We start from the raw sequence: 25425 nt of genomic DNA, 5'->3' as shown, positions 1-25425 counted from the left end.
TTTTTCCTTTAGGTTTTTAGCAATCATTTTTTTCAAGTGACTATTGACGACCTACGACCAGAACCTAGTAAACTGTCAATGCTCTGCCATGCGGATTCTTTGGGGATTTTGCCAGTACAGTGGTGCCTTAAAAACGGAGTCAGTCTCACCCCTCCCAAAGGTTTGTGTTCTGTGAAAATTTTCAGGGTTTGGGTGATTCAGGAGCGTGTCTTACTGTCACTGAAGTGCTGCCTTTGTTAATCGGGAGAAGTTTGTATTGTAAAGGATTTGGATGTGGTGGAAAGACAGCTTGCTTCTTCATTAGCTTGACGTAGGCGTCAGTCATAGCAGCTCTGTGTCCTGATGGAGCGTGTGGTCCTGAGCTTCCACATCCCCTGGAGGTTGCCCATCAGTTACTGTGTACTGGCAGCTAAGCCGCTGTTGTTTCCCAGCTGAGGGTGCAATATTGCTAGATGGTTGGGGTTAAAGACTTGAAAAGTGTCTGAGAAGTGACTTTAAAAATGCAACACAACGCTAATGAAGCCTTTCTCTAGTTCTTTAATTTTCAACAAGATAAATTTTCCCCAGAGTCCATTTGCTCTCAGATATTCAACAATTTGATGCTATCATACATTAAAATAATTTAAAATTGGGGTCCAGGAATCCACATCATTAGTAAGTGTCACACTTGTAGTTTACTAATTTGATTTGTTGTGCCATGTAGGTCTCTCCTTGGTGTCTCCATAAAATTCATCCTTCTCAGTAATTTTGGGGGAGTTTTGAGGGCCTTAAGCAGGACTAGCTGGTATCAATGGACCATGACTTCTACGTGACTTAAGTGGGCCGTATGTGAACACAGAGAATCACAATGCTGGGGAATAATTTTCCAAGGGTCTGTGGTTATAAGAAAGTCAGGCTTTATCTGTTGAGCTCCCTTACCATCTTGTGAGAGTGCAGTGTATTTGTTTTTATAATTAAAAGGGATTAGCATTTAGAGGCGGTGGTGGTTGTGGTAGTAGTGGTTTTATGGTTTCTTTTTGAGGTATCTGTTACATGTCACAACTCAACACCAGGATGGAGAACCATGCTGTAGAATTTTTCCAAGCACCATTCTTTACTTTATTAACATATGAAAGTAGAGGCTTTTTAAAAAAAGTTTGTTGTTTTTAACTTAAATCCTGAGATTTATAGAGAGAGTATGTAGGATTTATTGTGCATTTTGCCAAGTGATTTCAGATGTTTTCATGTGTGTATGTTTTTTATAAATATATGTTGTTGTTTAGATTTCTTTTAAAACCATGAATACGGCTATGATTATGATGTGTCGCCTGATCCCAAAGAGAGATAGGGGGAAAACAGCTGATGAAACAAAAAAATCTGGAAGTATAGAAGAGATGTGAAAATAACATAGATTTTTTTGTTAACATTGTTTTGACTCTGCTCCTACTAAAAAAAAAAATCTGTCCCCACACCTTAGGGACAAGTAGTCAGAGCTAGCATGGATAGGAATTTTTCCATGTGGCTTTCTATGTAGGTCAGCAAAGGATAGGACCTTGGAGATTTTACCCCGTTAGTTTAAACCAAATAAACAATAAGTCAATATTATAAGCACCATGAAAAGTTATCAAACAAATAAATAGATAGACTCAGCAAAAATGTGTACAGGTTATCAACCTTGACTTTCTACTTTTAAATTATTTCATTAACCTTTCCGGCATGGAACATCGAAGATTAATTATAGAATCAGAGGAGGAAGAATTCCACCCAGGGGCATCTTTTGTAGAAAATGTTAAGCCTTTAAATTTCTCTTGTAAAAGGCATGAGCAAAGGCTGAAGTAATTGGCTTACGCGAGCGCTTTGATTTGTCTCTGTTAGGTTGGCCATTTAATAGACACATAAACTGTTAACACGATTTAAGAAGTAAAGGTGTATTTTAATGATTATGGAGACACAAAACAGGGAGCTCTAATTGGTATTCTCTTTTCCTAAAGAAAAATCTCAGACACTGACTGATGAACTTGGTCTGTTTTGTCATCCGTTACATTTCAGACATGCCAAAGCAGGCAGAAAATAATACACTCGCGACCCTGCTGCCCCGCTGCAGCAGATGCTGACGCTTTGCCGTGTTGATTTACATTTCTTAAAAATGAAATATGAGAAATGAAAGCATCACAGATACAAATGAAGGCTGAGTCGCCCTTGCGTCCTTCCTTTCTCACACCCCGTGTCCCCCGTGTCAAACCTATCCGTGGATCCCGTCTACATTTTCAAAATCTCACCACTGCTTAACACCACCGCCTGCCTGGCTCAGCCCACCAGCCAGTCTCACCTGGTTACTGCAGTGGCCTCAGGTTTAGCTCAGGGGACCCTCAACATAGCAGTCCCGTTGATCCTGTTAGAACATAAATCCTAAGTCCGTCCTCTGCTGGGACTGTCCGTGGCTTCCACCTCACTCAGTGTCTAAGTCAAGACCGTGGACAACGCAGTGGGGTACAGTGGCTCAGGCCTGTAATCCCAGCACTCTGGGAGGCCGAGGCGGGAGGATCGCTTGAGCTCAGGAGTTCCAGTGGCCTCATTTGTTTAGTCCCATTTTCACAGATCAGGCAGCCACCTGTGGCCAGCCGTCCCTGTCCTCTGTGAGCTGCTGGGACGCTCAGCTCTGGGTCACTTTCAGTATCTGGCAATATTTTTGATTGTTGAAAATCAAGAACCGCTTTTTTTCACTTATCCCTAAATTCATTTCATTCTTCAGGATTTTTAAGATGGTTTTACTGTTGAGAGCTGATATTTATTTGATGTCAGGCTCCATCAGGGGACATATCTGTGTCCCTTAACATTATGTTTATAATTCAAAACAGCATGTTGAACATGCCCCCAGACAGAGAAGTATTTTACGTGTCACACCATGACCGATAATTAAATACTTCGCAACGTAATTCTTATTTTAAAAGATAAGGAAGGTGGTATGGCTGGTGTTTATACTAAACCGACCGGTTTCTCTTCTTTTTCCTTATTTTCCATTGCTGTTTTTTCTGCACTGATCCATGAACATAGAATAATTCAATTGGAAATTAACGAATGAGTAAATTTTAAATGTGTCAGGGAGGGCTGACAATTGAACATCAGCTGAGAATATACAGGTAGTTGGAAGATTTCAAGAGGGAGGTTGTAGTTTTTTAGCAAAACGACTGGATGAGAAGAAATGCTTTAGTCGGGGGTGTTTTTGCCGTCCTGCCTGTGAGCCTATGATGTACAGAAACTCTTTCGTGAAACAGAAACAGGCAGCATTTGGAAAGACATCTCCAGAGTAGACAGCCCGGCTCCCAGGGCAGCTCAGCCAGCTCAGGGCTGCGCAACGTCACCTCCTGGGCACCATCCCGTGAAGTGACACCGTTGAGCACATGGCTTTAGCGGGTGTTCAAGGAATTTTGGTTCTTTCAGAAACAATAAAAGCTTGGGTTTGAAAGCAGAAAGGTCAGTTTTCAATCAGAAGAGTAATGCAATGAAAAAATGCCCAGAGGAACGGCTCAATGAGTCACGAGATTTTCTGAGAGAGGTTGGAGTACCCGATCTTAGAACATGGGTTCTGTCGCGTCTTCTTCCGTTCAGATATCTGGGTCCTTGCATTTGCTGATCTTTGAAGATTATTGTATCACTTTCCCTTTCCAAGGGCAGTTTGAACTAAAAGTTAAGCAAGCTTGCTATTTGCACACGCTCTTCTAACATTTACTAAAGTAAACGTTCTCGGGGGCGAAGACGATCTCTCCCCGGGGCTGTTTGCTGTTCAGTCCCATGTGGTGAGATCCTCAGAGCCATCTCGACTAATTCTCCCTGTCTCTCTCCATCCTGGCTTTACCCCACTGTGATACTGGTGTCAGACTACGTGTCCGTCACTCCAAGAAACGCCAACCCCCTCTCCAACCCTGGCAAAACAACCAACAAACAAAAGCCGGCAAAACGGAAAACTAAAAGGAAAAATTCCCCAAAAAGAACCTTTAATCCGGCCCGGCCCCTTTAATAAAAAAAACCTTTTTTTCCACACATGTCCCTTACCCCCATCTCAAGCCCCAGGCCAGGGGCTGGCAGCCACCTCGATTGTCTCAGGGGGGTCCTGAGTCACCGATTCGCTTCCACTGGGAACTGGGTAAAATCGGGATCCTGTCGGCACCCACGAGGCTGGAGGTAGGCCACGCAGAGGCGGTCGTGGTGTGGTCCACGTGCTGGACAGACCCTCGACTGAGTGACCAGTGCTTTGATTATCCTTTAAAATAGAACAAAGATGCTGTGTTTTCAAATAACTTTTATTGATGAAATAATTGTGCAATTGTTATTGAAAACTTGGAGAATACAAAGAGGTCGAAGAAAAAAGTAGCAAGAGTCCTACTACCCAAACGATTATGGTGATATTTATTACAAAATTCTTACATTTCCTCTGGTCTTTTTCTTTGCATATTTTTATATGAATATACTAACTCTGTATGTGTTTGTAGCAGTCTTTTGATCAAAAGCCATAGCTATTATTTTTTTATGGAGTATTTTTTTTAACTTACTACGTGTGATTTCATGCCTGTGTTACATTCTGTGGACCTGGAAAAATCTCATCTCTTTTGCTCTTATTGCATGAAAAGTTGTTTGTTTTTATCCCCCTATTAGCAGTCATAATGCCATAAATATCTTAATATATAATGCTGTTTCAGTTTTTAGGGCCGTTTTTATGGGATAAGTTCCCAGAAGTGAAATTGTTGTGTCAGAGGGTATGAACAAAATAGTTTTTCCAAAGAACTGCCCATTGGCACCACCAGTAGCTCTGTGCACAGGGAGAGCTGTTTTGTGTCCACACATTTGTATCAGAGGGAGAAGGGGTCGTCCACCTCTTCCCTTCTGGACCTGGCGCAGTGGGAACTGCATTCAGAATAAACTCTAATAAAAGCTTAAATAACTCTAATGGTTGTGGCTCAACAGTCTCCCATGGCAGCTTGTTGCAAATTTTAATAGCCTGAGGGGTTTTACTTCCTTTTATTTTCTTCTCTCCTCTGCTGTTTCCCTGCCTCCCTCCAGGTTTAAAACATGTTTTCCTGGCTGCAGTTAAGCCTCCGTACTTCTTGTTCTGTCTTTGTTGATTAATGAGTGTAATTGGCCCCTGTTGTCGTTGTTATACAATCCACAACGATTTGTTTTTACGCAGCAGTTATTTTCTGAGCTGTCACAAAACCGACTTACAAAGAGAGCTCATTATCAGCCCAAAGGAAAAGAATTTTAAGTGATGGAAGTGAATAAAGGTCCCTAAGAGAAGGAGGAGCCATCCTCTAAGCTGTTCAAATGTTCGAGAAAATGAGTGCGTTGTAGGGGCGGAATAATTAATTGTTGCTTAGAACATACCCGGCAAGACTTGATTGTATCTAAAAATTGTTGGATTGGAAGTGGCTCCCCATAGACAGAGTGTTGAGGGCTGGGTATATCGAAGGGTTGAATGTATCGATAGATCCAAGAAAACATGGAACTTGATGTTTTATATCATGGGTTGATGTACATTAGAAGTTGGCTATAGAAAACCCAGCTAAACGTCTATATGTGAGGACTAGGGGTGACTTCTAACTTGGAAAGTTTTAGCTGAGCAGATGCTGGCCATGAAGAACACCCAAATGCTATGCTGTATCAGAAAATGCTTTGCTGTTCATCTATATGGGTTTTTCCTGTCCTGCCTTTCTTCTCTGCTCACAAAATTAACTCAGGAAGTAGCAGAGGTCCAGGGAAGAGATGACAGAACAGAGGAGATCTTGACTTGAACAGAGTCAGTCTATCAAGACCCCAAACCAGTGGGACCCTTATATTGCAGAGATTCATCTTCTGAATCATAGAATGCGACAGCCAGAGACCCTAAACCTCTTCTGTTTATTTTGTGAATTTGTGGATGAGGAAAGTCAGGCACAGAAGATTTAACTTACTTTCCCGTGGTCCATCTAGTTACTGGTAGAGCTGGGTCTAAAACCCCGATGCCCTCATCTCAGAGTCAGTGCCCCTTTTATGGCTAGGAAACTCTCTCCAGTGTGACGTGCCTTGAGACAAATTCTTCCATCCTTCTACAATAATGCAAGGGTTCGATCCAAAGCCTTCCAGAGAGACTGTGCTCAAAGTCGAGGTTTATATTAATTGTAAAGAAACTCACATTACATTACCTTAAGATGTGTTTTGTTTTATTTAAAAATGTTCAGAAGAAAGTCGGTTTGGTCCCTTCCAGAAACCTCTGATGCAAGAGCCATTTAGCTGGGGGGACAGCTCCGAAGAGAAGGGGGTAGGCGGGAAGGGCAGGTGGAAGGACTTGAAGAACCTCTTTGAAACTAGCTGGAAAGAGTCCGCAGCGTCTCAAAACTCTGACACTTCTTACTGCCTTTTGGGAAAGAATCGTCAGTCTGTGCAGAATGAAGCAGATGTCTCAGGGAAGAGGGGACAGCCCTGCGGCCGATGGCAGTGTCAGGGGTCAGTCTGTGGGACCAGAGGGACGGCCGCTTTCTTGGTTAATTGCCCGCCTCCCATCCTTAAGCAAATGGGGTAAACTGAGCTTAGTTAATGGAAATAGTTCCTATCCTGTGCTTGAGAACACACAGGGGCGTAGGAGGAAACCAGCATCTTGAGTTTCTTTAATAAAGAATCTCTTTGGTCCTTCTGCATCTGTGGGATTCACACCTGAAAGTCCTCACGTCAAATGAATTTGCAGTTTTCGAGTTTACGACAATAGTGGGGAAAGAAATTGGGAGATTTGGGTCAAAAACAGACTTGAGAAATCCCGTATAGAGTTATTTTGTCTCAGCTCCCCTCCCCGGCGGCAGGTCTCCCCACTGGCGGGTGCGGCGGCAGGTAAGTCCACGCTCCTCACCTGGGTTCAGGCACCACGTCATGATAACGGTGCCTTACCTGTACGCAGTACTAATTAATTCACGTTTTCCAAAATACTTCATGTGACTTCGTGGAATCTGAAGTGCTGTTAGGCTTGAGAGAACTTTCTCCTTTGGGGACCTGAACTTACACCCCTCCTTATTTTGTCCGCTTGTCTGGGCTTTAGCTTGACTCACGCGGCGTTATCTGCGTCTTGTCATTCACAGGTTACTCTGGCCAGGACTTCGACTGGGCGGATTATCACAAGCAGCATGGGGCGGAAGAAGCACCTCCGTTCTGCTTCAGAAATGTAAGACGCTTACAGACATGTGACCACCTTTTTTTTTTTAAATCATAGGTGTTGTTGACTATAAGTTTAATAAGTCACTTCCTATTGATTGAGCAAAGCTGGGGTACCGTGCACCGGAGAATCACAAAACTTGCGGAGTTTTTGAAAAGTGCTCCTTCCAGGCTGTGTACGTCTGTTAGGGTGCGGCTGGGCTGTGGTAGCAGATTGAGGAATCAGTGCACCGTGCTTGGAGGAGGTTGAACATCAGTGGCAGAATCTCACTTACGGAAGAGTCCGGGGTGTTCCTGATTGAGTCTGGGGTTAGAGTCACTGAATCTAGCCAGCAGAAGGGAAAACAGACCAAGTTCTGAATACTGTAGCCTGAGAGTGACCTGTATTATTAATACTTCTGTTTACTTTCTAATGGGGAGAACCAGTTGCCTGGCTGCGCGATGCCATCAGTGAGGCAGGAAATGGGTCTTGCTGGGCTTCTGTTTCCCAGATACGATTCTGTGCTATGGAAGGAAGAGGACAAGTTTTGGGGGACAGCCAGTCCTCTGTGCCACCGTTAGGTATGCCTGTGCTATGTGGTGTTGTATCGACAAGCCCATCGATAGATTCTTTGCCCCTGGGGTCTAGTCTTAAAATACAGTCTTAATTTTTTTCTTTGATTACTGGTGAGATGCTAGTCAGTCTTGTGCTTTGCTTACTTTAAGCTATTATCTTGTTCAAGTAGAGCGTATTGGCATGGTACGAGGATGTTTGTGACGTGTAAAATAACAGTCAGTGTGTGTGCACACGTGTGTTCTTGCATAGTTATAGGAGATGGTTTTATAAAGTACAGTCACGTGTCACTTGATAATGGGGATGTGTTCTGAGAAATGCATCCTCAGGCAATTTCGTTGTTGTGTGAACATCGTAGAGTGTACCTCCACAACCTAGAGGGTGTAGCCTACTACACCTAAGCTATTAATATATATAGTATAACCATTATAATGTCATGGGATCACCGTTGTAAAATTGGTCCATCCTTGACAGAAACATCATTATGCAGCACATGACTGTAGTTTATAAAATTATAAATAATTTGTCAACCCTAGGAACTGTGAAAAGGAACATGAATTATTATCTCTGTTTTTAAGAATGAGACTTAAATGTACAGCCTGGTGTGTTCACCATAATTTTAGTTACAAAAGTTAATTCCTTATGCTAAGAAAAAAAGATACAGTCTCCATTTAATTGGGATCTGTAGATAAAAAGACGCAAAGCGCTCCCAAATCAAAGACCTGTTTTCTGAACACATTCTCCTAGAGCTGCCGATTCCTTGACACCCCACTAGTAATTAGTACTATGGAGATAACAGAATATGAAAAATGAGATGAGAAAGGGTTGGCTTAATAGGAAGAAGCTCAAAACCGAGCGTACGTGGAAATCGGATTTTGGAGAATTAAGCAGGTTTGTTCCTGGGTCAACTTGTGCTCGCACATCCTGGAACCAGTCAGTGGCAGGGCTGGAAATCAGGGCTCCTCGCATGGGCGCACGACCTTTTCCCCTGGACGACTTCGCCTTTGTGCAACAGCAGCTTCTCTGCAGCGTGGAAGAACCGTGTGGTACGTGTAGGCGACAGGGACGGCTGGCTGGGTCACCCGTGCCCCACCAGGACTGCAGCTGGTTGGCTCCTGAGGCTCGTAGTAGGGCTTAAGACGTCCAGCGCTGTCTTGCCCGACCCCTCACCGTCATGATATTGCTGTCGCAGAACCTGCCGGCCGTCTGCCTTTCATTTAGGACTGTGGGAACCCTCTGCAATACCCCAAAACCCGCCTGAGATTGTGCTGCGTGCAAAAAAAGAGAAATGATCCTTCTCTGACTCTTTAGTCTTGGGAAGAAAATCCTGACATCTCTTAGGGAGTTACTGCTTCTATGACAACAGAGTTCCACTAAAGCTTCTTTTTATACGCCCCCCACTCCCATTCGGCCATGAGTTGTCCAAATGGCTTTTAACTGTGGAGCGAGTAGCCGCATTCCCCAGTGGCCCCTGCGCTTTTGGGATTTAGCTACCAAGACTACATCTGTTTTCATGACTTCGCTGCCGCGTTCATTAGGAGGGCCTTTGTTCTGGCTCTCCGTTTATTTAATAGGCAGGACTGTTGGCTGCCCGTTGGCATGCGCATCGCATTACTGAATTTGTTAGCTGGCTACAAGTGTTCTTTAACGGAATGCTTATTATGAATTCATTTTTTAATCACACATCTCATGTGGACCAGCGGAGAGCCAGTGTGGAATTGGATGCGTGGCAGACATTTCCCCCGGGGATGTTTAACAATCGGAGGCTGTTAGCTAAGGGATGGATGCAGCCAAATGGTTAATAATATAAACTCCCAGATAACAGTTTTGCTATCGATCTGTTATCAATTACCCTCAAGCCCTGGACTGAAACGAAAATAGGTTATGTGGTTGTAGCTTTCCCTTATTAAGTAGGATTAAATGCATTTTAACTTACTTAGAGCTTTTCCAAGCAGCCTATCGAGTTGTATTATCAGAAAGAAGCTCAATGAGTAAGAGCCGTGGATGAGAAAAGATGACTTGCAGAAGAAAATTGCCCACCTAGAATATCTTCGGCTCCTGTTTCCACAGAGACATCAAGAAAAGGAGCCAATTGATTTACTGACATGCACTGGATAATTTTCTTCTGGTTATGTGAAAATGTAATTGCATTTTTCAACTTAAGTTTCATAAAAAGAAATGTAAATGTGAATTACCTTGATTTCTTTACATGAGTCACATAAATATGTATTTTCTTTTACTTTATAGGAAGCTATTTATCTTGGGGTCTATATTTCCAAAATAGTTATATGTATATAGTTTTGTAACATGTCTGATTATAATTTATGGTAGTTGGTGATATGGGAAAATTTCATATTTATTTAAAAATCATGTTAGGAAGGAGTTTTGCTTTCAGTGTTGGCTGAGTAAGCTCAGACTGCATTGATCCTTCTGCAAATATAACAACTAAACTCAGGACACTGTAGCAAAAACTACATGAGGGTATGGGGAAGGAACAAAAGCAGGCATATTCTGGAGGGGAGCAGGTGGTTGGGAAAAAAGGAACAGCATGGGGTGATTGTCCCGTTTATTCAGACTTTTAGCCTGAGGGCATCCACAGTTGGCAACATATGGGACGACTTAAAGAGTAATATAAAATTCATGGTCTTTCTGGCCTGAAGAACCAGATTACAGAATTTGGGCAGCCACAGATACGGGAAAGTAAAGGGACACTCAGACGGGAGAGAGCCAGGGTTGAGAACCGCAAATTCTATGTATAAATTCTGCCTGGATCTTTGGCTCATCCCTGAATTATGTATGTACCAGGCAGACTCCACGCAGCCTTGATAAGGATGAAAGAACTCAACTGAGATTTGAGCTACTTCTCAGGAGACAGGGTTTGTAGTTTGAGTGCAGCCCAGGTAATTGCTTGCTAAAGCAGAAAAACAGACACTCTTGGGAAGAATATAACATAATCCAGAGTCTCCGCAACGTAACATTTAAAATATTCATGTCTCAACCCATCGTTTCTCAGGACACGAAGAAATTGGAAAATTAGACTCATTCTCAGTAGAAAAGATTATCGACATAGACTAAACCCAGCAAGACCCAGATGTTGGAATTAACAGACTAGTATTTTAAAGCCCCTGTTATAACTAAGCTCAGTTACCTAAAGTGGTGATTCTCAAAGGGTGGTCCTTAGACCAGCAGGTGCGATATAGGAAAGTAGAAGAAATGGTGTGTCCCTCAGTGATCCCACAGAAGTTTAAAGGTGGATATGGAACTGGAAAGAGAGAATGTGTTCATACTCTCACTCGCATAACCAATATTATAACCTAGCATGTGTCAAGCAGAGTTCTAATTTCTGGGATACCTAAATGAAGAGTACCTGGTTCTTTTCTCGTGAATCATAGGAAACACAAACACGCCAACAATCCTGTCTTACAAATAAGATGTGTGTGCACACGTGTGCATTTCTGTTTCTTCATCTGCCCTGCTCTGTTGCTGCCCACCATCTTGCTATGCCTGTTGTCTCAGTGTTAGTTCTGTTTCTCTTTCAGACATCATTCAGCCGAGGTTTCACAAAGAACATGAAACTTGAAGCTGTGAATCCCAGGAATCCAGGAGAGCTCTGCGTGGCCTCTGTTGTCAGTGTGAAGGGGAGGTTGATGTGGCTTCACCTGGAAGGTATGCACGGTTAGCAGTCATTCGGAAAAACACAGGGTCCGTCTGGAACTGGCAGGGTGTGGGGGATTCGGCACTTCTCAGAAGCATCCCTCCTGCTTCCCTTAAATTTAAAAGGATCTTAAATTATTCAGTGTTCTTAAGTAAGTGAAACTAATCAAATATAAATTTATTCAGAGGCTCTCAACTAATAATTTCATGAAATAAGATGCTGGTGAGATAATTATGTTTGGAACATAGTGGTCTTTTTACATCTGTGATTATAAGAGCTAATGTCACAATTAAATTAATACGAGTCACTAAAACTGGTATTTGAGGTTTTGGCTATAAGAATAAAATTATGTATTTGGGTTTTAATGTGAATAATACCCTTTACTTCCGTTTCTTTTGTAGATGTTTAATTTTTCCTTAAAATAGTAACTGGAGGATGACTTTCTCCCCAAATATATAGTAAATAAGATGTAGGCTTGTTTATTCAGTGATGTCGAAACTATTCTTTATAGCTACAGTTTATTTACAAGTATTCATATTTTGTGAGCAGAACCTTGATCAGATTTTAGATTTAGATAGAAGATCATATTTTCCATATGTTGTATTTTCAATGAGAAATAATTAAAATGGATTTGATCTCCAAGGTTTTCACATCTTTCTATGATTTATAATTCTTTGGGTTTTTTTTCTTAAGATTTCACAGTACTCAGTAGTTATTTAAAGTGTGTATGTGCAAAAAAAAAAAAAGTATAGTTATGAATAGTAAAACAATGTTAAGTTTCCTGGTCCATGGTTTAAATCTTATGACGCATACTCATAACACCATTGTAATAAAAAGTTTAGAAGGAAGGTCGTAGGATTGGCGCTAATATCTTCTCTCTCCTTACTCCCTCAGTAAGCAAGTCTAAAAGGCCTGGAAAGTTCTTAGATAGGCCTACAGTCTCACACACTATAGTTAAAGGGTTTGGGAAACTTAGAGAACAGTAATTTTTTAGTTGACTGTCATTGTGTTGCCAGTTTCCAGAAAATAGTTTAAAACATTACTAAAGTGTAGGGTTTCAAAATCAGTTTAAAATAAATAGAAATTCTCAAAAAGCTGATTTCAAGTAGAATGGCCTCTATTTGGAATTAGCCAAAATGTAGACACAGGCAACGCGGTGATATTTCTGTAGCTACAGGAATAGAACATGACTTTCTTTTCATTGCTCCATCTATAGTTGAGTCAACTGCTCTTGGAGAAACAAGATCCCTTCTGTGCTTCCTGATCCCTAAATTTAACTTGCGATCTGACACAACGCTAAGCCATATTTATGAGACTGTGAGTCTCATTCGCACTATTAATTTGAAAACAAAAAGTAGTAACATTAGAAGCCCACGTTTTTCATCATTATTATTTAGCACATTATGGTTAGAATTCTTCAGCAGTCATTATTTATTTAGCAGTTTCCACTTTGAGCGTTCTTTACGCCTGTTAATTACCTAACACAAACAGCAGCAAGGGTGTCCTGATTTTTATAGGTGGAGAAACTAGTTAAGCCGTTAAGATCTGCCTGGGGTTCAAATTCATCGCTTTTGACATTTTCTCCGTTTCTTGATTCACCTGACCCTACAGCTTCCCACTTCTTAAAAAGAGTGATGAGCGACATTTAGTGTATATTTAATGTCTTTGACAGTGTTTTTTCCTTTTGCTGGTCTTCTTTTGGATACAGATGTTTGGTTTTATAACAAAGAAATGGAAGTCAGCTCACATCCAATCTTTTTCTTATTCCCTGGAGTGCTTTCATCACGTGGTAATAAGAATTAGTTGCCATTAGGAAACACATCAGAAAATAGATTGTCTATTTTTTGCAGACCTTACACAGTTTTCAAAAAAAGTTTTTGTGGGCCGGACACAATGGCTCATGCCTGTAATCTTAGTCCTTTGGGAGGTTGAGGCTGGAGGGTGGCTTGAGACCAGGCTGGGCAACATAGCAAGACCCCTTCTCTACAAAAAAATAGAAAAATTAGCCAGGTGTGGTGTTGAGCACCTGTAGTCCCAGCTCCTCGGAAGGCTGAGGTAGGAGGATTCTCTGAGCCCAGGAGTTTGAGGTTGCTATGAGCTACGATGATGCCACTGCACTCCAGCCTGGGCAATGCAGCAAGACCCTATCTCCAAAAGAGAAAAGTTTTTGGAAGCAATCTTTTGAATATTATCTGTTTGATGTTATAATATTATCTGTTGACTATTATCTGGAATTATTGATCAAAATTTTGCATCTTTGTTATCACTTAAAGAATATATTGCACACAAATCAAGTAAAATTCTAATCGGTTTCCTTGGTCTTGCTTGAATTTAGTTTCTTGTTCTTGTTTTGTTTTGGTTTTGGCCCTTATGGAGCATTTACCTTTTAAAGCGGCGGCATAATAGCACTTAATTTCTCATTATTTCACAGTTTTATGTAGATGGGATAAAATGGTAGAGATTCATTATGGTCACTTTGTGACTGTTAAATTATTTCATATGACGATGATGATGCTGATTATAAACCGTTTATTTGACTCTTTAAATTTATAAAGTATTTTATAACAATCTCGTTAGTTATTTTTATGCCTTAAATTGATCTGAAGGCTTTTCAACACAGCTGATTGACCACTTTTAGGTAATTAAAATGATTATTTCTAGTTAATATTTGACTTCTCTTGAAGTCAAGTCACTGTTCAAGGGTCTTTAAAAGGGGCTGTGGTTGAAGAGGAAGTGATGAATAAACTATGTGAGATTAGTGTGATTATTTTAGGTGCATATTTGAAAAGAATTTTAAACTCTCACAAACCGATGGTAGTTAGCAAAGGTCATTTATGGTGGTGGAGGATGGAGGTCAGTGTTCCGGAAAGTATTCAGCCGCCGCAGGTCAGCACGTCTCTGGCACAAACGTTATCCGTGTAACGAAGCTGCTTTCAGTTTCGACGTCTCTGGCACCGTGGCTCACACAGGCACAGGTCTGCCTTCCCACAAAGCGGGGGACTTTCTGTGTATTCCCGATCGTGTTCTTACGAGAGAGATGTTAACTTGCTTTAACCCTAACAGGATTTTACATCTTTGTGTTGCCTTCTCTGGCTTTTCTCGTGGGTGTCTGTTTTCTAAGAACCATCTTTTCCTGGACACTTTACCAAATACATACCCACGCCCCACCTGTTTTGCACTGCCAAAGAGACCAAGCAGGTTTCTAGCTCAAGCTTTTAGTGGTTAATGCAACGGATTGACAAGACCTTTGAAGAGGTTCACATTTTGCCCGCAGTTCCACAGGAGGAGAGAGATTTTATTGAAAAGAATTATTTTATTTTTTAAAAACGGTGTCAAAATATATTAACACCCAATTTACCATTTTGACTAACCGTTTTTAAGGCCGCAGTTCAGTGGCGTTACGTCCATCCACGCGGTGGCGTAACCACAACCAGGTTCATCTCTGAACGTTTTCGTCTTGCAGAACTGAAACTCTCTGCCTGTGAAACTCAGCTCTCACCGCCCCACCCCAGCCCCTGGCAACCACTGTTCTGCTTCCTGTTTCAGTAAAGTTAGCTACTCCAGGGACCGCAGAAGAGTAGAACCATTCGGTATTTGTCTGAGAATGGTTTTACCAGGATTTTTTAATGATAGTAGTGCTTTACGTATATCTTTCTTCATAATTCGCCATACTGCCTTTTTCAGCCTCATAGGGCTGGCTGCTTCATCGGCAAGAATGTTAAGATGTAGGAAGCTCGTGGTTGATGCAGGGTTAGAGAGTTGGTTGACGGAGAGGCCACTCCCAAGTCCTGGACTTCTTGGAAGTGTCCCCAGGGACACGTTAAAAGGATTAGGAACACAGAGGAAGAACAGGTTTAGAAGGAAACGAGTTTAAATTGAAACAGTTGTGTTTTAAGACATGGATGGGAATTCCAGGTGAGGATGGGTAGCGGGGAGCCAGAATTTTGATACTGAAGCCCTGGTCAGAGGCTTCAGAACATACGGGGATAGTGACGATATACTTTGTTTAAACAAGGAGACTTTTAGGAGCAAAAGGGGTACTAAGGAGATGGGACACCGAACGGGACAGCAGGCAAACCCTTGTCGTCACACGGGTCCCTGTGATCTAGGGTTCTGCAGGGAAGGCGTAGCAGCAGCAGACACTGTGTCCACGACAGTTTGGAGCCAGACAGAGCCAGGTGCACCTGCGGGTCCCTGACAGCTCTGTGGCCTCCAGCAGGTTGCTGAATCCTCTTGAGCCCTGGTGTTCTCGTTTCTGGAACGGCAATGACTTAATCACTTACACCAGGGACTTGGTTTGCATTAAAGCAGTTAGCCCAGCCCCTGGAAGCATTTGCCAGAAAGAATGAAGAGGAAATCCCAAGCAGTCAGACAAAGACTCAGCGGAGAGCCTGGTTCCTCCAGGACGTGCTCAAGTCGTCCTCGGCGCTGAGCCGCTTCCCGGTGGCCGGGATGGACAGACACCGCACAGGGGTATACACGGCCCGGCTGGTGTGTCTCATGTGTTAAGGGTATGGGGAGGTCATCCCTAGGAGACCCGCAAGCCAGGCCGAGTGGGGATGCAAGGAGGCAAGAGTGAGATTAAACCTGGCCACAAGCTGCCCCTGGTGCCCGGGCAGACCCGCTCCCTGCGGAGTTTTTGCTGCCTCTTGGGGGTCCTGCCCCCACGGTGGGAGCCGTGCAGGGGAGCTCAGCGCCTGCTGGGATGGAGGATACGGTGCTTGGTTGAGCAGAGCAGCGCCCCAGAGCCCCCACGTATAAAATGAGATAACACACCACCTGCCTCGGAAGGCGATCACGTGCGCTACGTTAGTTGATCCCTGGAAATCACCAAAAACAGCTTCAGAACTTCAAGAACAACCTGGTAAATGCCCTCCATTATTTTTGTCCTCATTATTATTCATACTCTTTTCCTCCTGCTTAGAAGAGATGTGTTATGCTCTATGTCATTTTCCCAAATGCAGAGTATTTTAGCCTTTTAGCCGAGGCCAAAATTCCTTTTGCGTGATAAAAGTCTCGATGACAGGCAAGCTTCACCACCGCTAAGTTATTTAGCTCTTTCAGTTGTGGCCACTGCAGAAATGTTTGAAGAGAGCTTTAGAACGTGAACAGTAAAACCCAGTCTTGCAGTTATAAATTAAACATATAAATTCAAACAGGTGGGGAATTTGCCGTTAGCAGTTTTGCACTTTGAATGTATGGAAGGGAGGATGGCCCTGTAGGATTTGTGATCCATCCTCTTTCTGTTCCAGTTTGTTAAAAACAAATATACTGAGAACGAAAAAACAAATAAACAAAAAAATGAAGAAGACCCAAAGTCCTCAGGTCTGCGGAAAAGGCAGGAAACTTAACTCAAACCATCAACTCATGTCGTTACCAGCATCTCATAATCTTTACTTTTTTGCTGCCCTCTGAAAGGAAATCTAGAGAAAGTACAATTTTCCCACAATCAATAATGGCAAAAAACACTCCGTACTCTACGCATGCCTGTCTCCGTCTCTGTGTCCCCTGTTCTCACTGCCACACGACACGCCAGGTCCTCAGCCCCTGCTGTCACGATGTCAGGAGTCTCCCACCTGCTTGCTGGGCCGTCTTCACGGGGCTCTACGAATAAGTCTGCGTTTCTTACGGAGTGAAGACTGAATTCCATAGCACGGCGTGCGGCAGCCTCGCCCTCGGGGACACACAGATGCCCCCTGGAGGTGTAATGTTGATACTATACGAGTTTAAAGATCTCTTTTCTTATTTGTGCCCCTCTACAAAATGTGCCTAATGGTACAGTCGACCTTGTAGGATGGCGGAGGGGGTTGGCTGAGTGAGTTAATATCCAAAAAGTGCTGAGTGTCAGAACAGTGAAAGTGCTCAGAAAGATGTCGATTGCCGACGATGTTATTGTTAGGCGGCACCTCTTCTTTTCAGATTTGCTACCCTGCAGGAGCCTGTGCTCGGTCAGAAAGGACCACTGAGTCCGTAACCACCGTGATCCTGTCACGGATGCTATAAGCCTCCACACCGGGCTCCACTCGCTCTGGGCATTTCACAAAGCAGGACGTTTTTACAAGAGGTCGTGGTTACTTGCTACATGGTTGCTGAATAGATAATAAGGAAAATGTATGTTCCTGAACAAAATAGCCATTTAAGATACAACATTCCCTTAAGAACTGCTGTTTTGCCAACTGAATTTTGAGATAGTGAAATATTTTATACTCGAAGCTATATTTTAAAAACTCCTTGATAGTTTTTTTTTGTATACTTGGCTCAGTTCCAGTAAACTGCCCCTCACATCATAATCAACTGGGGTCCTACTAAAATGCACATTCCTGGGGCCACCCAGACCTGGTGCACCCAAGTCCCTGGTAACAGGGTCTGGGAATCTGCATTTTTACCCAGTGCCCCTCCCCAGATGTCTCCTAAGCACTCCAGGGTTTGTAAGCCGCTCTGATAGGTCAGTAGGCAAGGTGCGCTGTGGTTCAGAGAAACCAGTTCGCACAGATCTCATGCGTTTAGGAGACCAGGTGCAGAAAATGGCCCCTTAAACTTTTCCATAATTTGTGAAAAAGTCAGGTGGCTGGTAAGCATTTTGCAGATACTTGCAAAATTGAAACAAGGGAAAATGCAAATGTGAAAACAATGATATTTCAAGCCCGTGTGGGTGGTTTTAAAGTCTTTAAAAAGAAGAAATGATGGCCTGTACGAAACGTTTGTGGGAGAAGCTGCTTCAGCAGGTCAGGATACAGGAGCCGTATTTCCCGGACAGTTAGAGAAAGCGGTCCAAGAGCAGAAGCTGAAATACTATCAGATTTATTTTGTTCTGAAAGTCGGCGCTTGGTCAGGAGCTTGGTCGCCAGCAACAGAACTGCCTCTGGCTCTTAAGTTAAGCTGGGAATTATTTTGGAAGGCCGTTGACCTGTGGCCAGCGCAGTCACCTCTCCAGAAGACCTTGCAGCGGGAACCAAAGCAAAGTGTGGGTTTTCCAGCTGCCGCTGTGATGAACGCATCTTCTGGGTGACACATTCTCACTCAGGGGGCCAAAGTCCTGGATAGAAAGCCTGAGCCTGCCGTCATCTCGCTGTGGCGGGAGGGGGTGGCAACCTCATGATGGGAATTCTATGCAAGGGGTACGGGGCCCCAATAGAAAGGAGACAGATGCTAGACAGCCCCGTCCCCCCACCAAAAAAAAAAGAAGGAGGAGGAAAGAAAAGGAAACTGCCCACCTCAAGTGCTTGCTAAGGCCTCAGAGTTAGATGGCCCATGTTCGAATCCTGCATCTGCCACTTACCAGCTGGTTGGTCTTTCCCGTGCCTCAGTTTACCTATCTCTAAAATGGGGGTGAAAACAGTCCAATCTGCTAGGGCGGTTGTGAGAATTAAACACGTGGAGAGTCTGGCCCGTGGCAAGTGCCGTGTTTGCCGTTGTGCGAGTCCGTCGGCGTCTGTAGAGGAGGCAGCGCGGAGCTGGCAGGCAGGGCTTCCGCGTGCGGTTCTTGCTCACGGGTCCTCCGACGGGCTTCTCGTTCTGCCGGGGTTCGCCCGTTCATCTCACGGCCGAGCCTGTCGGCATTTGTGTGCCCTCTGACTTTCAGTGGGGGTATTAAGCAAGATTAACTTGTTCCCTTAAATACCTCTTCCCTCTCTTCTCGTCCCGGCTTTTAACTGACATGAAGAGGTTGTTCCGATTCTATTACTGAGCACGTGGAAACCATTCACCTTCCTCGTAGGGGCATGGCCCCTGTGTCCCTCTTGCCTCTGGTACCCGCAAGGCATCTTTCCTCTCAAGTCACCCCTGCCTGCTCTGTCCTCGTCGATTTGCCGGGAGTGAGGTAATGACGCAACTTTAGGGGCTGATAGGATTGTGTTCTAGGAGGACACTCGAAGCCATCAGCCGTCTCCTTTTCTCATCCCCGTGTTCTGGATAGGACAGGTCACCCACTTGGTCACAGTGCCCATGCCATTGGTTAGAGGGAGCTGTGATACGGTCTCTGCAGTCAGAGGGACAGGTAGAACTTTGTGATCTGCCGGTCCGAGGACAGTGTCCGCAGGAGACAGCAAACTACGCAACTATTTTAAGGTTCCAGAGGGGATTCTCACAAATTTATATGCTTGCAAATTGAGTTTGTGAGCGTGGAAAGTCTTTATTCTCTCCACAATGAGATGATTCATGGCCGTGTAGTTTTGTTTTCGTGTATGGTAACCTGCCCCTCATTAATTCAGAGCTCTGTAGCAGCTCCATATCTACGGCGGAGAGCCTCCCTTGCTTCTCTGGGTGTCTTTCGTTGTGTTGTTATTGTGGTGATCGTGGAGGTTGTGGCTGTAAAATTAGTAACTCATTCACAAATGCCAAAAACCCATGCAAGTATCTTTGGTCGGATCCTCCCTCCCTCCCCTGTGCCCCCGGCCCCTCATTCCTTTCCCAGCAGACGCCCACTGTGTCAGTATGCGGCACTTCCTTCCAGATCTATTTTATGCACATACGAATATATGTTATTTCCCCCTTTGCAAACAGATGGTAGTGTACTATATATGCACCACGCTCCGTGCCTGCCTTTCTTACTCCGCAATACATCTTAGAGATCTTTACATGTAAGTCTATAAAGAGATGTCTCATTCTTTTTTATAGCTGCAGAATATTCCATCATGTGGGTGCACCCAAATTTACTTAAGCACTTTCCCATAGATGGAGATTTAGGCTTCCTGATGATTTTCGAGGTGAAGGTTCTGGATAAAAATCAACGAATAGAATCTATACTGAGTGGATGCAGCTCAGCATTGTCTTATGTTGTTATAAGGGATTTTTCTAAAACATGTTAAAGAATATTGCAGTGGTCTTCAGCGGAACATCCAGCTTTGCATATGTACTCTTGGCAATCCCAGAATAATCAAGGAGGCGCATTGTACGTACTTGTAATGGATTATTTTATAAGGTACTGGGTCTGGAAACAAATGAGTTTGTTTTAAAAGCTTATTCTCCTAGTCCAGCCAGATGTGTCTCATTTTCATAAGGTTGATAAAAAGAAATGAAGAACTGGTACCCATCATTCACAATGGAATTTGAACAGTTTTGGGATCAGGAAAACTTTCCTGCGTGATAAATAACTCATTTTTCCATCAGTTCTCATTGAGTAGATGCCTTAGTGGGCTAGATTTGGGATGAGAGAAGGCAGGACTGTAGCTTTCTTGAGGGAAAGGAGGCTGACACATCTGAGCTCGTAAATATTGTTTAATTGAATAGGAAACAGGACCAAAGAATTGTAAAGTATGGTAAAGACAGCCTTGGCTATATATTAATGTATACATTGTGCAGAAGTGTATATATTAAAGCCTTAATACGATGTGATGTTTGAACTAGCAGAACATTAGAAGATGAAAGTCATAATTTAGGAAGGAATAAGCTATAAAATTCACTTTACACTTCCTTTTGAAGTACTGCTTTTAATGACCTTGCAGATCTTATTTGTAGCTAAACATAAATCTTAAAATACAAAGTAGTAGATGATTTTAACCTGTTAGCAAAATTATTGAGTTGCTAAGAAACAAATACTGTTTTTGTGGGCCTGAGGAGGAAACAGTGACCTTGTGTGATGGGAAACAGCCCAGTGGTCCTCTTCGTTGGACCCTTTGGAGAATTACGTGACCTTCAGGACAGGGAGAGTTACTTCTATGTCTGAAGATACTGGCAGAGTTTTTTTTGTCTGTTTTGAGTATAATTTTTCTTATTTTTCTGATGATTCCTTTAGCACTTAGGTTAAATATCTGTCGAGTCACATAACATTAGACAGAAACAGTGTCTGTTCATTCGGTGTTGCACTCTAGCCCAAGTGAGAGTGAGACTCTGTCTCAAAAAAGAAAAAAAGTGACTCTAGTCAAACTGATAAGTCAACAAGTTCCCTAGAGAGATTGCTCTGTCTTTGTGCACCGTCATAATCACTGTTTTTGAGTTTCACTGGTTCTGGTCAGCTGTGATGTTTGACTTTCTTCAGTTACAGGTTGATCTTTGGTGTAGGGCGAAGCACGTCCTGGTGGCTTAGGTGTGGGCCCTGTGGCCATACCCCAAGCTGCACCACGTTCCCTTGGTCTCAAAGCGATTCCTAGGAAAAGGGGATGTAGTTCCCTCTTGCAGCATCTCTGGCTCAGATGCCTGTCTGGTCCAGATTCCTCCTTCTGCTCCATGTTGAGGGGGAAGTGCTTTGCCCAAACCCCGACCTTATTTGAACCACTTGTGTTCTTGCCGTTTACATTGTGAGCATTTGTACCTGTCGTGAGACTAAAGACTCCGTTAAAACTGTACCTTCCGCACTGCCATTGTCTCTTTTGTTTTTGTTTTTTTAATATTCAGAGGAATGTTTTTCTCAATCCTAGGGATGCTCTAGTTTTTTTTCCTTCTGTTTCTTTGTCGGTGAAATCTGTATCTCTCGTCTCTCAGGGCTGCAGACTCCCGGTCCAGAGGTCATTGTCGACGTCGAGTCCATGGACATCTTCCCCGTGGGCTGGTGCGAAGCAAATTCTTACCCCTTGACGACGCCGCACAAAACAGCCTGTGAGTGAGGCCTGGGCGAAGGGGCCGGGGGGTGACGTCTGTGACTAGCTGAATAAATAGGCAGTTTTGGAAAGAAATGGTAGCCAAATTGTAAAAAACAAAAGTGGTTTTAGATTTTCCACTGAGCACTAATGTTTTCATCTCAGTGGTCCTTTAAGTGAATGCACAAGGTGAACGTTTGGAAGCATTTCACAGGTCGACAAACAACGTCGCAATTGAGAGAAAAAAACACCTGCAATCACAAGGAGTGCAATGCGCACTACCCGAAGGATGGACATATTTGAAACACGGACTTCGGTGGGGGGGGAACAAGGGCAACACACGTAACCTAAACGTATGTACACCCATAATTTGCTGAAATAAAAAAAAAAAAAATACTCATAAGGAATTGACTATACGAAAAAATCATGTAATCCCTACCTGCAAAAAATACCATGGATTAAAGGATCCTTAATCATTCTCGGCCATGGTCTATGAACTTGGCCATAACAATAGAGAAGAAATTATTTAGTAATAAAAATATAGTCATTTTCAAAAAAAAAAAAAAAAAAAACACCTGCAATCTTGACTGCCAGTGTTGTGCACAGTCCATTGTTTTGATGGGAAAAATGTGTTAGATACTGTATTCTCATATTACCATTTCTTGGAAAGAACTAGTTTTTCTCATGAAGTTTTCCTAAAGAAATTATAATTGATCCCAGTGATTTACTGACATATTTATAAACACTTAACCTCCTCTTGGCAGTAATTAGTGAGATTTCAACCGTACTTTAAAAAGTATATTGCCTCACGTCCTTTAGATCACAGAAATACCACGTAAAACCAATATTAGTAGTTAAACAGTTCAGCAACTCGCACGCATGCACACACACACACACACACACACACGCACATTTAAATACATACAAGGGTATGTTTTAACATATGTTATTGCAGGTCATTATCATGAAATGGTATCATTTAAAAATCTTCAAGCCTAATACATCTTTGTGTTTATTATTCCACTCTAATGTGTATCAAAAGTATTATTTAAAATTCCGAGTACTTAAAGAGATTACATTTCTGTTGTTTTCTTTTTGGAATTTATATGCTAGCTTTGCTTCTTTCTAGCAACCTGTTCTATGGTATACTTCTGTAGATTCTCAGAACATTTCCTTAGACAAAGTTCCATCTCAAGGTTGGCTTTAAGTTCCCTGGTGGCCACAGGCTATCAAGGGTCCCCCACTCAGTATTCATTAAGAACAAGGGACATTCTCTGTGCAAAGCAAAGTGTGTAGTTCAGATTACAGACAGAGGTCAGAGGTGGATTTTACAGGATTCTTCTTTCCCTATACCATCCTGTTGAATAAGTCTGATCCAATTTGAGTAATATCTTCCCCTCACTTTAAAATATTTAGTATTTCTAGAACTTTGAGCATAGAATAGTTATTTGAATCTCAGAGGCATTCCTTTTTCCCCTGATGTAAAACAAAGCCAGTTCTTGTCTCACTCAGCCAGCATGGCCAACACTCGGGCTCTCCCTGGGTGTGTCACGGGGCTGGGGCTTCATCTCTGTTGTCCATGCCGTCCCTCAGATAGAACCTGGTGTCCTGGGGCCTCTACCTCCCTCTTTCATTCGGATCGGGAGAATACAAGTGCTTGGAGTTTTTCTGGGGCACAGTCACACGTGGGTTAAGGTGAACGCAGTAATGTTTCCTCTTTATTTTACACTTTGCATCCTGACTCCTTCCCCAGAATATCTGACAGTCAGGTGTCCCCACTCGATTAACAGAGACCGAGTGACACAAGTTATTCTATAGACTCATTTTTCACTTTGGAGATCATGAAGTTTATTCCTTTTCACAGTAATAACTGGAATCAAGTACCAAATAAAGTTCATAGTGGGTGGAATTTTATTAAGTGTTTTTTCTCATTTGTTTTTGCTTGTATTTCTTACACATGCATTTTGCTTTAAAGAGGCAAACTCCCACTCTAAATCTGCCAGACTCTAACAGCTTTTAGAAGTTTTGTTGGGATTAATTTATGCTTATGTTGGAAGATACAGGGTTATCTGAGCATGCCAGATAAGTACACGCCAAAAGCTCTGATCTATTTTTGTTAAAGCAATCCTAATCAGTTATAAATATAAACTGGAAGTATTCGTATCCAAAAAAAATCATTATTTGCTGGTTCATGTCAGTATTTGACTAGGTGTATTTGCTAGCCACCAATTCTCATTTCGATAAAAAAAAAGTTTTAGTCTAAATGCATGCCTCCCATCCTACTTTGAGAGGGCGCTGTTATGGTAACATTATCTGCCTCATCACAATCTCTATGGGGAAAAAAAAATCATTCTCGATTATCATGCTTGCAATAATGTATCTTGAACACATGTGTTTACAGGAGGTATAATAGGTGTACTCTTTATCTTTCTTATTAAATGCACATTTTAAAATAAAGTAGCCAGTATGGTGATAAGATTAAATATACTAAGTTCTAGTAAGATCTCACATCTGAGGAGCCAATGTCTGTTTTATGCTAGAAGAAATTGATTTAAAATTGTGGCATGAGTGAAATAGCTCTGCAGTATTTAAATTGTTCCTTTAACACAGGCACCTTTTTTTATGCTATAACCCATTTTTAAAAATGCATTTGCTCCGCTCACAAAGCTGATTTTCTTTTTTCCTTTTTTGCTTGTTTTACAGCACAAAAGAAGAGGAAGATTGCAGTTGTGCAACCAGAAAAACAGTGCGTGTTTTTTTTTTTTTTATTCTCCCCAAACTGCATGGTAAACAGTAGAGTGTCTTTACAGAGGATAGGAAGCATGGCTGTTTTTATTAGAGTTAGCTAACAAACGGCACACTAGTGAAGATGATAGTAAAACATAGCTGCTGTTGTTTGTTGTGTACCTATTACGCTCAAGACACAGTGCTTGCTTAAAAGGAATTTGCAGTCCAAACTGTCACTTCTCGGTGTACCTGATAAACCCCCCAAACTCACACGTGGCCAGTAATGGCTCTCTGTGCTTGGAGATTCTTAGCGCCCCCCGGCAACCTAGTGTGACAGGTGCAGTTGAGACATGCGGCCGCCTCTTCCCCACCGGGAACATTGTCTCTCTCCCTCTCGACTCTTGGCTGGTCCTGGGTGGTGGAAAACTTGACTCCAGCTCTGCCGCTTCCCAGCTGGGTGAACTTGAGCAAGTTGCTTGAGTTCTCTGCATCTCAGTGCCCTCACTGGTAAAATACTCATTTCAGGGTTTTTATGAAGATTAAATTAGATTCCATGTGAAAAAAATATTGTGAGCCTCAAATTGCTGAACAAATATAGGTTACACTGCCACCCCCAGCCCTGTTTCGGTTGTAATTTTATGAGCAAAGAGTGTCAGGGCAGAGTGTGTGCAGGCAGGCAGTATGTTTTGGAAAAGTAGTAACTGCTGGTAACATTTGTATGTATTGAAAAATATTTAAAATGCACTAAAATGTATATTCCATGCCAAGTGATTCTGCTTGCTCAAGTAAATAAAAATATACGGATGGAAAGAGAGCTGAAAACG

General features: G+C 42.7%; 1 protein-coding gene across 1 annotated transcript in view; it reads left to right on the top strand.

Annotated features, from left to right (window-relative positions):
• The window catches only part of SFMBT2 (Scm-like with four mbt domains 2), a 180365-nt gene that overhangs the window by 106812 nt on the left and 48128 nt on the right, over positions 1-25425 (top strand). The window contains exons 9-13 of the mRNA XM_012664906.1: positions 13-160; positions 7080-7162; positions 11245-11371; positions 21780-21893; positions 24578-24624. Coding sequence (XP_012520360.1) covers positions 13-160; positions 7080-7162; positions 11245-11371; positions 21780-21893; positions 24578-24624 — 519 coding nt within the window. The remainder of the gene's footprint in view (positions 1-12; positions 161-7079; positions 7163-11244; positions 11372-21779; positions 21894-24577; positions 24625-25425) is intronic.

Source organism: Propithecus coquereli, unplaced genomic scaffold, assembly GCF_000956105.1.
Source record: "Propithecus coquereli isolate 6110/MARCELLA unplaced genomic scaffold, Pcoq_1.0 Scaffold94, whole genome shotgun sequence".
Taxonomy (NCBI): domain Eukaryota; kingdom Metazoa; phylum Chordata; class Mammalia; order Primates; family Indriidae; genus Propithecus; species Propithecus coquereli.
Note: the sequence above shows the minus strand (reverse complement) of the source record. Positions and strands in the feature narration are given on the sequence as shown.